The sequence below is a fragment of the Vanacampus margaritifer genome, chromosome 2, assembly GCF_051991255.1.
Source record: "Vanacampus margaritifer isolate UIUO_Vmar chromosome 2, RoL_Vmar_1.0, whole genome shotgun sequence".
Classification (NCBI taxonomy): domain Eukaryota; kingdom Metazoa; phylum Chordata; class Actinopteri; order Syngnathiformes; family Syngnathidae; genus Vanacampus; species Vanacampus margaritifer.
Genome location: NC_135433.1, coordinates 19,973,018 through 19,985,813, shown reverse-complemented (window position 1 = coordinate 19,985,813; position 12,796 = coordinate 19,973,018). Strand labels below are relative to the sequence as shown.

The window sequence follows — 12,796 nt, the reverse complement described above, 5'->3', positions numbered from 1 at the left end:
TACCATCATCAGACCAGATCGGTGGTGTACAATCAAACCTCTCTTTGTCTGAGCCACAATTTGACACCTAAGTAATTAGTTCTATGTCAAGTCATGACCCTCTAAGGGAATAAAAGACGAGGAAGGATTAAGGTTGTAGCATTTGGCACTGACGCTAACTAAGTATAGCCCAGCTTGAGGGCACGACGGACAACTTAACCGTGTTGTGTCCTGGCAATTTGCAATGAAGGTCGAGTTAAAATAGGTTGCCTAGTCACCTAATAGCCACAATCTAATAATTTAATCATGACTTAATCTACTAAATCAATGATTCCGCACCGCTGCGCCAAAGCACATTAGTGTCAGAGTTCATAAGGTGTGTCACCGGTAATTATCCAATTTCACTGAATTGGTCCCAAAAATGTCTATTTTAGATCATTGTGTAAATGTTTCCTTCAATTTCTGTAAGTATAACAGCTTTTGTGCTCAGCTAAGGAGGTCAAGATTTCCCACTGAGTAAATACATTTGTGAGGAAGTAAACTGATGATCATTATTTCAGTACGTCGACCTGTAGTTTTTGTGACATTTTTGCTTGGTGGGCTGCAATGAGATTTTTCAAATGTAAAAAATGTGCCTTGGTTCAATAAAGCTTTGGAAACGTTACACAAAATCAAAGAGAGTCATCATTTTTGTGTGATTTATGTCCCACCAATTGACCAACATACCCACATAGATTATTTTCTCAGTGTATATGGAAAGTGGAAAGATGTGTTGTTGTTTTGGGCTAGACCAAAACTGAAAAATGGCTAAAGCAAGCCTGATAGTGCAAACCTGTTGAAACGTTTTGAGCTGGTCAGTCAAAAACAATATCAACATTCCTCCCTAACCTTTGAAATGCATTTGGTACACTCTGAGCTCTCCTCAGCAAGTGTTTGACCTTTATCAAATTTTGGATAAGAGACCTGTGTGTCAGATCTTCATATTTTTTTGCACAATGTTGCTCTGAGAGAACGAAAATCTACACTGCACTTCCTTGGCCACCTCCTCTGCAAAATGGCCCTCACGCGTTGCGATGCCACTGCATCTGGAGACAAGAGAATATTACTCTCATATCTTTGCGCAGGTTCCATTAGCTTAAATTAGAATTCAGGTAAAGCTCATTTTCCCAGCGAAGTCAGTGATAGACGCAGTGATGCGTGGATTGACGCTCTTTCCATTTTTCATCACCATCATCATCTGATATGATTATCCTATATGTAATCAGGAATATTGGGTTAGGGTTGGAATGAAGTCATGCGGTAGGAACACAGTACGAGTGTTGAGCAAGCCTTCAATCCTGGTATCAGACAGCTTTAAAGAGACGCGCATGTTCCAAAGCCCGCCTTTCCGAACCTGTAATAAGGAACATTGTTTACCACTCAACAACATGATGAGTAAGTCATCACCTTTAAAAACTGATATTGCAGAGCAGACGGATTTGTGTTTTTCAGACAAACCCAAACCTTGTGATATGATTTTTGGCATCACATCCCTGTTGGCACACAAGGTAAGAGCTACCTTCAATCTGGCAAGTCAAGGCTCTCTGGTTTAACCCCAAAAGGCTGAAGACAAGCACATATTGGGTACAATTGCCTGTCAGCTGGTTTGTAGCCTCAAAGTTTCTCTTCTGTTTGTAACCTTGACTCAATTTAAGAGGCAAAATCCGGATCAGGATCAAAGTGCGTAGGCGGCGTGGCAACGAAATGATTTTAGCAGAATATCAGCCAGAAAAGCAATTGGCCTGCCAAAGAATTCAACGAAGATAAACATGACGAACATGATATGAAATCGAACACAAAAGTGAAAGTTCTGTCGATCAATCAGCAGTCATCTTAGTCAAGCCAAACAGCCCATCATTCTGCAACTTATCCCACAATGACAATGACATAGTGCAGTGGTACCCAAGCTTTTTTCCACCACCGACCAATTTATACAAGTCCAAAACTTTCGCGGACCGGCAACCCAGAGGGTTGGGGGGGATGCTTGGCTGTTCGGTGGCTTATTAATAAAAGGCTACAACAACAAACGCAAATCCACTATGTATTTTTATGTACCTGTACTAGCAGCACAAACACAATAACAAGGGTAACAACAACGCTTTAATATGGTGAGGTCACTATGGTAATGCTTATGAATGATACGAGCAACACAAAAACCGGGGTATTTTGTAGATATAACAATAAATGTGCAGCCACATTTTTATGTCACTATGTTAGCAGGGCTCTCCTTAAATGTGCCAACAAAACAAGGCACCACAGAACAAATCTAAAGTCCAAAAGGAACTCACTCACCATAACGCTCATAACTCACGCACCAGAGCCGCTCGCCGCAGTGCGGGCCATCATGCGTGGAAATCACCTGTAGCTGTAAGTCCATGCGCCCTTTCTTTTTCTTCTTGGTCAGAGGCTCCTGTGTTGTCTCATCACTGGGCCTTTTCTCTGTTGCAAAGAAACTTTCCAAATTTGTCTGTTTTTTACTCATTTTGCTAACTTGTCGATTAGAATCAGCGCTACGCGACTGAGATAATTAGCATCTTGACATGCGTCAAGAGTCTGACATAAACAGATAGGATCCGGTCACTTTTCAAAATAAAATATTTTTTAGCCTCGGCTAATCAATTAACCAGAAGTACAGTAAAGTATTTTTTATTCTTTCAACTGTGCGGCCCACGGACCAGTTGTTGGGGACCACTGCTGTAAACCATAAACAAAACAAAAATGTAATCTAACACAGATTCTAAACCTGAATCTAGCTCTAACCTGAAACACTTGAGCCCAATACTAATCTTAAAACCTAAACCCTAATTATCACCCTACACCATAACCCACAGTCTAACACTAAGCCATGATTCTAAACCTAACCCTAACGTTTAGCCCAAATGTGTAGTTTGGACCTTGAGAGAAGTGATATTAAATCCTACTATGCCCCTTTTTCTGAAACAGAGGGCAATCCATGTGTCCTTTTGACCTGATTCACTCTGGCAGCGCCCTTACTAAGCATCCAAGTATGCTCTCGACATGATGAGTGTGCACATTTGGGCTCCAGCCCATTAGATGAGGTCATGAGTGTGAAGTATGTGTATCCACTCCTGCGCAAGGGAAGCAGGACGGAAGATACCACCTCAGATGGGGAAAGACGATAACCGTGAGATCTTTATTGACCGTTTATTTCTAATGGAGCCAGGCTGGATTGCTCACTTCTTCCATCTCTTTGGAGCTGTGGAACTGAGGGAATTCTGGCTTCAAGAGGAAGGAGAAAGGAGGAAAAATAAAAAGTAATACAAGGTTGGCTGATGCTTTTTGGACATTTTGAGGGCAATGCTGTCATCACTAAAATAGTAGTTTGTGTGCTGGGACGTGCTCGTAATCGGTTGCCTGAAGCCAGACTGGAGTCGCCCTTGCAGCTGTCCAATGTTGGCATTACATAATGGGGCCGCACCAGAGCCCACGCCGCGGCCTACCGACAGTGACGGCAACGTCAGACGGACGCTCGAGTGGGCACATGCTAACTCTCCGCTCTCTGCTATGATTTGCGGTTTTGCGCGGCAGGTTAATGAGGTAATCGCTCATTTATGTCACTCTTAACGGGTGACCTTCAACTCAACTAAACCTGCACTCAAACATGCAAGTCTGCACAAAACAACATTCTTGAACTATGTGCTAGTATTTTACGACCAAAGACAAATTTGGGTTGTAGGTACACGGCGATCCAATACTGTCTCCAAACTATTTAAAAAGTTGATTTGTCTTGGTTGAAGATTGCAGTAATAGAACACCATCAAAAGTGCCTTGTCCATACAAAAAGCTAGTATTTCTTTTTTTCCTTATCACTGGCCTTGGGCTGAAACCTTTTGGGTCCAAATTTGGTTAATCTCATGCTTTCATAAATTAGTCGTAAATTAGTCAGATATTTTTACAAATGAATGGCTAAGATGAAGTGTTGAAAATGGCTTTCTCTCTTTGATTACGTAATGTTAATGATTTAACAAACATGCTGGGGGGTGGGCTTTGCCATGTTTTTTTGTTTGTTTTGATTTCCTGAAAAGCAATAGCTAGCTTTAGGGTGTATTCAGACCTGCACTGTTCGGTCCGCTTTAAACGGACCAGAGTTTGTTTCCCACGCTGATCCGGACCTTTTGTGCAGGTCTGAATACACACAAACGAATCCTGGTGCGAACCAAACAAGCGGACCGAGACCCACTTTTTGAGGTGATCTCCTCTGCTTCCAAACGCACTTGGTGCGGTTCGTTTCGCAGTATAAATACAAACCACAGTTGAACTGCTCCAACTGCAGGACATATGCGCCTTTTTGGGCTTAACAAGCCACCGTAGCCAAGCATCGCGGGGGGGAAATATTGGATATTGTGCTAAATTCATTCATTATCAACCGTATTCTGTTTAGCCTCGCTAAGCATGTTGTGGTTGGGATGGGGACACGCGGAGCGCGACGGCTCCTTTGGGTCTAAAATTAGAAACAGCGTTGCGGAACCTCCATTGAATGAGCTGCTCTTGACACTGGCAAATATATTGCATCTAATAACGCCACAAATATGCAGAGCAGGAATGCAGCACATCGTAATTTCATGTTTTCCTTTATTTCCGGGTTTTGTTATGCGTTCAGCCCTCGTCATTTTTGTCCAATGGGAGCACAGATCGTCACGCGGATCGACGTGATTACGCAATACAATCCACTTGCAAAAAGCACAGTGTGAATATGAACCGCACCAAACGAAAAAAAAAATAAAGTTCGCTTTTGGTCCGGACAAAACAAGCGGACTAACGGACTTTTATGGTCTGAATAAACCCTTAGTTAGAGATGGAAGAATTTCCCAGTGTTACGGTAGGGCCAATCCCAATTCCCTTAGGCTTCGGGCGAGGGTTGTGCTGCCCTTGAGAAGAAGATAAATGCAGAAACCATGGGGTATGAGACTCCCCCCAAACTGACAACAATAGCGTACTACAAATAAACATAAACATGAGTCCTATTTCTTGATTTTCATAGTAATGACAGTCATGTTTTTATCAGAGGATAACATCTCTTGATACTCAACAAACAACATTAGCCAAGTTTTGAGGTGGTTTAGTTGTTGCAGGGATGTGATTTGACCAAAGTGAAATTATCTGAAAATTTAGCCGGGGGTCTGGGGGCCGCTGGCACCCAGCTAGGTCCAGGGCAGTGCTCTGGTGGGGGGACAAGGGGGGCCCGGAGCTCATGGGTTTTCCGTGTTTTTAAGTACTTTCAATGCACTCACATGACAAAGAAATAGACAAAACAACAGCATAAATTTTCAATGTATATTGAACTATCCCATATAAAATGGCAGTTTTAGTCAACTCAAAATCAGTCACATTCAAAAACATTGGACTGCCTTTGCTTTTAAAAACTATCACTGAGAATATCATCATATCTAACTAATGTGATTACTAAATTAACACATAAATAATGTTGAAGAGTTCAAATTTCATGAACAAATAATTGTATCATGACCAAATGAAAAGTAACTCATATTAGAGCATACCACAAATGTCTTTGTTATAGCAGAAGATGTTATCTGTCGGAGTCATGTGCATACACAATGAACTACAAAAAAAAAAAATCGGAATTTTTTTTTTTTGGGGGGGGGGGGGAGATAAAAAAAGCGGAATTCCACGAATTAGCGGAAAAATCACATCCCTGTTGTTGATAAATCACTCATTACAACAAGCAAGATAATATACCTAAAGTTAAAAATAAAAATAAAAAAATAGGAAAACCATCCAGCTTTTCTTCACTTTTCAGGTCTTGGAAATGAATTTTATCTTTAAAAGTCAAACTTGCGTCTTTACCATACGCTTCTTAGAGAAGGCTGGATCTACGCTGCAGATTCAAATGCCCGATTCTGAGGTAATGACTGTATTGGATTTTTGTTTGATGGTCTATTTCCATTTACATTTTCATTACAAGGCACATGAAGCAAACCACATGCACATATGCACAAATTGGACATAAGTAGTAAGGGCAATGGAAAGTTGGAAACAGGGAAGTAAACAATGCTTACAAAACAAATATAAAGTTGGCCGGGCTAACAATTCCCCCAGAAGAGGGTAAACTTAGCATCACTCCACTCGCAGCAAATATTTTTTTAATGATAGACACTGTTCTTATATAGCATGTTTGTGTCATAATTGATGGTCTATGCCGTAGTTTAGATTTAAAAGTGTTTTTGTTTTAACACAAGGTTGTGCATTCGTCAACAATTGTGCATTTCAGTGACTTCAAGCTCGCATCGACAGAATATATCTGATTTATGCAGTTACGCTGCACTAGCATTGGCAGAGATCCGATATAAGATTTTTATCCACATTTGGAAAAGAGCTGATTTTGATCTGAGGTTATCTGTTCCATGCAGGGGGTTTTCTACACTGCCAAGATGCAAATACAACTTGTGCCAATGAAAACTAAAAAAACAAAACAAAACTGAACTATGTCACTTGAATATGTATTCTTCTGTATATCCAACCTTGTACATCAAGACCTAAAGTTTACCTCTGCATATATAATACACATAGTGTGTGAATGTGTTGAACAGAAAAATCGCCCTTGAATACTCAAAAGTGGCCACATTCAGAATGCAAAGCCTGATTGAGAGTTTTAGCGGAAAGATCAAATGTTTTCACGGCGAATAAAAGAAGAAAAGGTGAAAGCCTGGGGATGGAGGATGTGAGCACAATTCCACATTTAAATTCAAGTGGGTTGGCGACATACAAGCAGCAGCAACAGTTTGTTGTGCAAGCTGAGGTTTTTGCCCAAACATGTTTGTTTGAGGGCCCAAGCGATATCACCGCGGGAATCCAATTATGGGCCGATCTAAGAAGTGAGTGTCACTGTCAGGTGCTGCAGAACAAGGTCTGATCAGACTGAACGGATACATGCAGCCCTTCACAATGGGCCAGAATATAAGGAGTGTGTTCTATTACATACCCCTGGCGCACCGGACAATTTGGTGACAGAAAGTAGACTCGGCTTTAGATCAACTAATAGCAGGTCTAAGTTGTGGTGCAGGTGGTGTAATGCGATTTTGATGGATTTTTAGCAGGCAGATTAGAGCACGCCAATTTCCTGCATGGCCTCCAGCGAGCGAGTGTGTTATCCTCCCGCCTCACCTATGCTTAATTTAAAGGGAATGAGAGGAGCTGAGTCAATTGGCCGGGAATCAAGTCAGCTCTGTTCACTCCCACAACGGCGCAAACCACCCGGGCCCACCACTCAAAAGAGAGAGAGAGTCACAGTTCCTTAAGTGCTTTTAGCCATTGATTGAGCAGGAATATTCGCAAGGAGTGACTCCGAATCTTGTACACAATACAGTTTTCTTTATTACGTGCACAAAAACATGGTAATTTTTAAGGGATTGGAAGTTATTAATGGCATGTCGATTTGGGGGGGAATTGATTTGCTATCCGAGTAAATTGCTTGGTCAGGCAACGAATTAAACCCACAAAAGGTACCACTGCCTAACAACACTGTACTGTATATGACTCGGTTGAGCACAGACCTCGATAAAGGCCCAACTGTTAAAAAGAATTGTGGTGGTTGTCTTAGTTCATCAATCTTGTGTGTTCCAGAAAAGCGACTTCTTCCTTGCAACGAGTCAGCAGAGGTATTCATGCAGAAATCTAAAAACAATTCCTATATCTGCATCTTTATCCAGCGTCTCACCCAAACTTTTAACGAGTCATTCCCAAAACCATGTGCCACTCCACGCACAAAAAGTTGAACTTGTTTCCTCCTATTTACTTGGGCTTAGGTGAAAAAGATCATTACAAGAACAAAGAACTGCATGTGCTTGTCTATGAATAGCAATCACTTAAGCAACAGCACATTAGGAGGAAATCACAGTACTAATGAAGAAGCTCTCTGCACATCAAGCTTTATCGGGCTAAACATTTTTAATGAGCCTAAATTGCAACGGCCAATAATACTTGGCTTTTATTCATTAAGCCAAATAATCCACTCTGATAATTTATAAAGTCTTAAGTGTACATTGCATAGTATACTGCAACTGTACTGAAGCAAGACACATATTTGACATTAGAAACACCACCAAACAAAACTGTCACAAACAATTTATCCAAGTGTATAATGAAATAAGGAGAATATTGCCTCTATTTACTCACAATTTGTTTTACTCAGTGTGAAATGATCTGGACATGTTTAGTTGAACAAAGCTGACACACTGGCAGGCAAGAATTGAAGAAAGACAAACACGGAGACCTAAAATAATGCAGTAGTGCCTTGACATGATTTTAATGCGTTACGTTGCCAAGCTTGCATTTTAATTTACACATATCAAACCCATTTCCCCCATTGAAATGACAATCATCCATTCCAGTAAAACCCTGACTTTTTTTTTTATTTATTTTTTTTACCCACAACGTGTTTATTAAAGATTATTTTTAACTAAGCTTAAAAACACACACTTACAGGAATTGAAGAAAGACACATGGGGATCGTAATCATTTTCATATGAGGGAGATCGGCTTGTTGTTGTCTCCCCGTTGAAGATGTTGATTTGAATTTGATTAATTGTTCAGCCCTATTATGTTGTGGAAATTAAATGAGTGCAATGTTTTTTTGCTTTGCTTTTGTCCTGGATGGTTTTTTTAATGTGGTTCTCCAGCTGAAAAAAAGCTTGGGAAGCCCTCCTCTCAGGACCCCCTCATGTGTACACTGTTTTTGCATGCATTTATAAAAACAGAGTCCTTAAGGACTTGATTAGTGGCTTGTTTTCTTGTTCTGGAGATGTTGCCATTTTGCCAATAATGATGCAATGGTCATTTGCGCAGAATGTCTCATGAATTGACATTGCCTGTGTCCTAATTCACAAAAATGGTTCCTCGGAAAGCCGAATTTGTCGGCTGCATGACGTCACTCCCGACACGACTCGACAGCACGCGCAAACTTATATATGAATGGATTGTCAATACTGCTTGTCAGTGGCACATTGACCGACAATCCATTCATGTGTAAATCAGTCATAAATGCGTGCGTGCTGTCGAATCGCCTTGGGAGTGACGTCATGCAGCCGACAAATTCGGCCTTCCGAGGACCCAGCCTTGTGAATTTGGACACGGGCATTGTGTCAGTGGACTACTTAGCAGAGTTTCCTCAAAGTACATTTACTCATCAAATTGACTATTTTGGGGTCAGTTGTAGGATTACATGGCAGAGTAGTTACAACAACTTCGTTTTTACTTTTACTTATTTAAAAGAAACCCTACATTGACTCGGTGACATGATCAACATTCCACTCGCTCCATGTATTGTTATCGACTGCAGTGAAGAAGTCTGGTGTATCTGTAGGTATACAGTGTATATTTTTGGTCACCATTGCTTACATCCACTTCTAAATCCCCCCTGATGTGCACCATTCAGTCATTCCTATGAACCAGGTTACTAGGGGTGTGCCCAAAATTTTTTTGATTCTCATTTAGTATGGTTAAGAATCCATTTTAAATGTCCCAAAATCGATTTTATTGAAATTAGTTTATACTGTCTTGCCCTTGTTTGTGTGTGCCTTGATTGGTAGCGCTGTTAATGTTGTACACAATCTGGCCACTTAGGGGCAGTGTGGTTCCGCGCGTTATGATACACTGTTAAGTTGTTGTAGCCACATTAAAGAGTACAAAGGAAAAGTCATGATCAAGTTGTTCCAATAAAAGTTGTTTTTTGCAGCGTAGTAGCCATTCTTTTGAGTGATAAAAGCGCTGTGAGGAGCGCGCTAATTAACATTAGCGAGTCAAGCTGGAGTAGTTCATGACGATTCTTTGCACATCTATATTGCCATTGTCAATCAAATCATTTTGAATCAAAAATCAATTCTGAATCGAATCGCAGACCCAAAAATCGGAATCAAATAGAAATGTGAGACAGTCAAAGATTCCCACCCCTAAAGATTACCCATTTTTTCCTCAAGGATAGCCATGACCCCTCTCCCCTGCCTTTGACTGGTTGTTTGGTTGGCGGGTACTCGATGCCTTTGCTTAGATTGGCTAGGCAGGATTCTGAAGACTGATGAAGCAATCAGAGGCAGAGTAGGGCGGGTCATGCTGAGGAAAGGAATCCTTCAAATATTGTCCTGAGCTGTGATAGTCCAAAATTTTAGCCCACAGGAAGCGATCTGCGCTCATACACCGGAGATTTGCTCTCGGTGTGGGTTCAATCCCCGGGTGGAGGCATCCGGTTATACACTAAATAACTAACATGATCTAGTTTAGTTTTATAATAGCTACTAGCTGGCAGTTGATTTTAAAGTAAGTTAAAACACAAGAATGGTGACAAATAGTTTAAGATTTGTCCAAGATTCGGCCTAAAATCATAATGAAGTTATTTTTGTTTATTCTTCTCTAAATATTGTTTAATAACATATTATTTATACTGTATGTTTGTCTCCTAAAAAAATGCATTTTACATTCATTCATGCTGCTTGTGTACAAACTGCTCTTAATCAAGTCATGATAATTGTATTATTGTGAGCAAGTACAAATGATGGATTTTTCTTACATGACACCATTTTCAAAACAGATTGTTTTTCTTTTTCTTTTTTTAAAACACTTATCCAGGGACCACAACACCATTGATCGACTATTATTACTTGCGTTAATTCATTTTGGTTAGTCAGGTTTGTGTCACGTGAACGTTTCACCAATCCAACATAACTACCACTGACCTTTGATTCCATCCATTCCATTTGACCAATCAAACTGAGCCACATACAGTCACCATGCAGCCTCCAAAATGTTCAAGTGTACTAAAGTATATAAAATGAAGGGATGGACAGCTATGTCACGCATCATCTGTGACTGTGAAAATGTTGACATTTCAGCCTACAAGAACTCCACTTGGAGCTTGAGAAACATAGAAGGGCTGGATGTTTGGTTCTGCGTTTGCAAAATTTTATGTTCTGTGGAGTAAAACCAGCAGGTCATCCACAGCACACGAATGCAAATTGCAGTTCGTCTGAGCCATTCGAACCCACTTGAGCTATCTGTTCTTCAGGTGTAGAAAGGGTTGCTCGCATTCGAAAGGAGCAGGGAGAAAAAGCAATCCGCAAGTCAGAGCACATCACTGAAGATAAGGATGCAAGTTGGCAGAACTCACATGTTGTGAGTAATGATCAATGTAGGTGAATCCACATGTCAAAGTTCAATGCAATCAAATGATTTTTCATTACATAACTGAACATCTTTGCCTAGTTCTGCTGTTTCACTAGTATGCAAAGAAAGTCAATTAAAGGCCATTTCTTTGGCTGAATTTTCCTTTTAAGTTATGTTTTAAAAGTGATATTAATGAGCAATATTGAAATGTGTAAAGTCCTATTTTATATTTTGGTTTATTTGATGTGCACAACATAAGTTACTAATAGTTACTACTGAGTAAATCCGAATACTTCCTTCCTTCCTCAATAATCGAAAGATTAGTTCTTGTACTTGAGTCAATTTTTTTGTCTACTGATGCAACCACCTGCGTTACTTCTGGAAGTGGACAAGGGTGGTGATTGCAACCACATAAATGCATTGCTAGGTGTCACCTTGAGACTTGCATTGAGCCAACCAACCTTCATGATGCCGCAAGGTGTGTTCGATCCTCCCTGGCTCCTCTCCGTGGACGGATCTCGGCTGCGAGCGCCAACCGCCGGGCTGCTCAGTTCCCGGTACCGGCCGTTGCTGTACACTGCGTCGGCTCCGAATCCCCGGGCGGCGCCGGCCGACACCTCCAAGTAGGGCCGGGTGCCGCCACCTCCGCCGCCGCCGAGCCCCGCAGCGGCGGAGGCTTGCGTCGGTCGGCTCAAGTCCAGAAAATGTCCCGACGGATCCGAAGAAGCGTGGAGCCCCGCCATGGTTCACAGAAGCAGAAGCAGCAGCACCTCCGCGGTGTCTCGGCAGCGGCCCATTTTGGTTTTAATCCACACACAAAAAGGCGGTTCGGACTTCGCGCGGTGCCCGAAACAGGGAGCCGGCCGGCCGGTGCCCCCCTTTCTCCTCCTCCGCTCCTTGCCAACGACAAGCCTGCAACTCGAAAGCGGTCCGGGTGCTTCCGAACCTTCTAGTTCCGAAGAGCTGCGCTACTACTACACTTGTGCTCCTACCGAACCGGGACCGTCTTGTTGTCTTTCGCGCCCACACACACCAACACACGCATGCACACGCACTGATAGGACACACACGTACAACTGGCGTGCATCCGCGGGACAAATTCAAGACTGCGCGGGCACGAGCGCGACGCGGGCACGATGCAGCTCGTGCCCGACGTGCGCGCGCACCGTCCTCACCACGCTTGAGAAGCAGTCGGTGCCATTAGAACTGCGTTAAACAGTTTAACAAGTGGCCAATGGGGGGAAGAAACTAAATTTTTGGGATAACGGCAGATTCGGCACTACATATGAGTACTGGACTTTTTTTTTTTTTTGAGATGGGAAAAGTACTCCGACGAGTAAGGATAATTTTGTAAAAAATAAAATAAAATATAAAAATAAAAAAAACTGAAGAAGAAGAAAGAAAAGGGGTGAAGTAGGGAGTAAACGTCAACAAATAAATAAAGTATATTCAAGTATTTGTACTTAGGTGTTTTTTTTTCTCCAGGTATTGGTGGTACTATACCATACCATATACCACTTATAGCACGTTTAAAAGACAACAGAGGTTGACACCAAAGTGCTGTACCAAAAAATAACATAGAATAGTATATTAAAAGCAAAGCGTATTAAGAGACAAAATGCAGCAGTCACCCCTAAGTTTTAAA

At 41.6% G+C, this 12,796-nt stretch overlaps 1 protein-coding gene across 1 annotated transcript in view; it reads right to left on the bottom strand.

The window, feature by feature from the left end:
- The window catches only part of LOC144044118 (inactive phospholipase C-like protein 2), a 77,725-nt gene extending 65,483 nt beyond the window's left edge, over window positions 1-12,242 (bottom strand). The window contains exon 1 of the mRNA XM_077558339.1: window positions 11,613-12,242. Within this exon, the coding sequence (XP_077414465.1) occupies window positions 11,613-11,894 (282 nt within the window). The 5' untranslated portion in view covers window positions 11,895-12,242. The remainder of the gene's footprint in view (window positions 1-11,612) is intronic.
- Window positions 12,243-12,796: the final 554 nt, after the last annotated feature.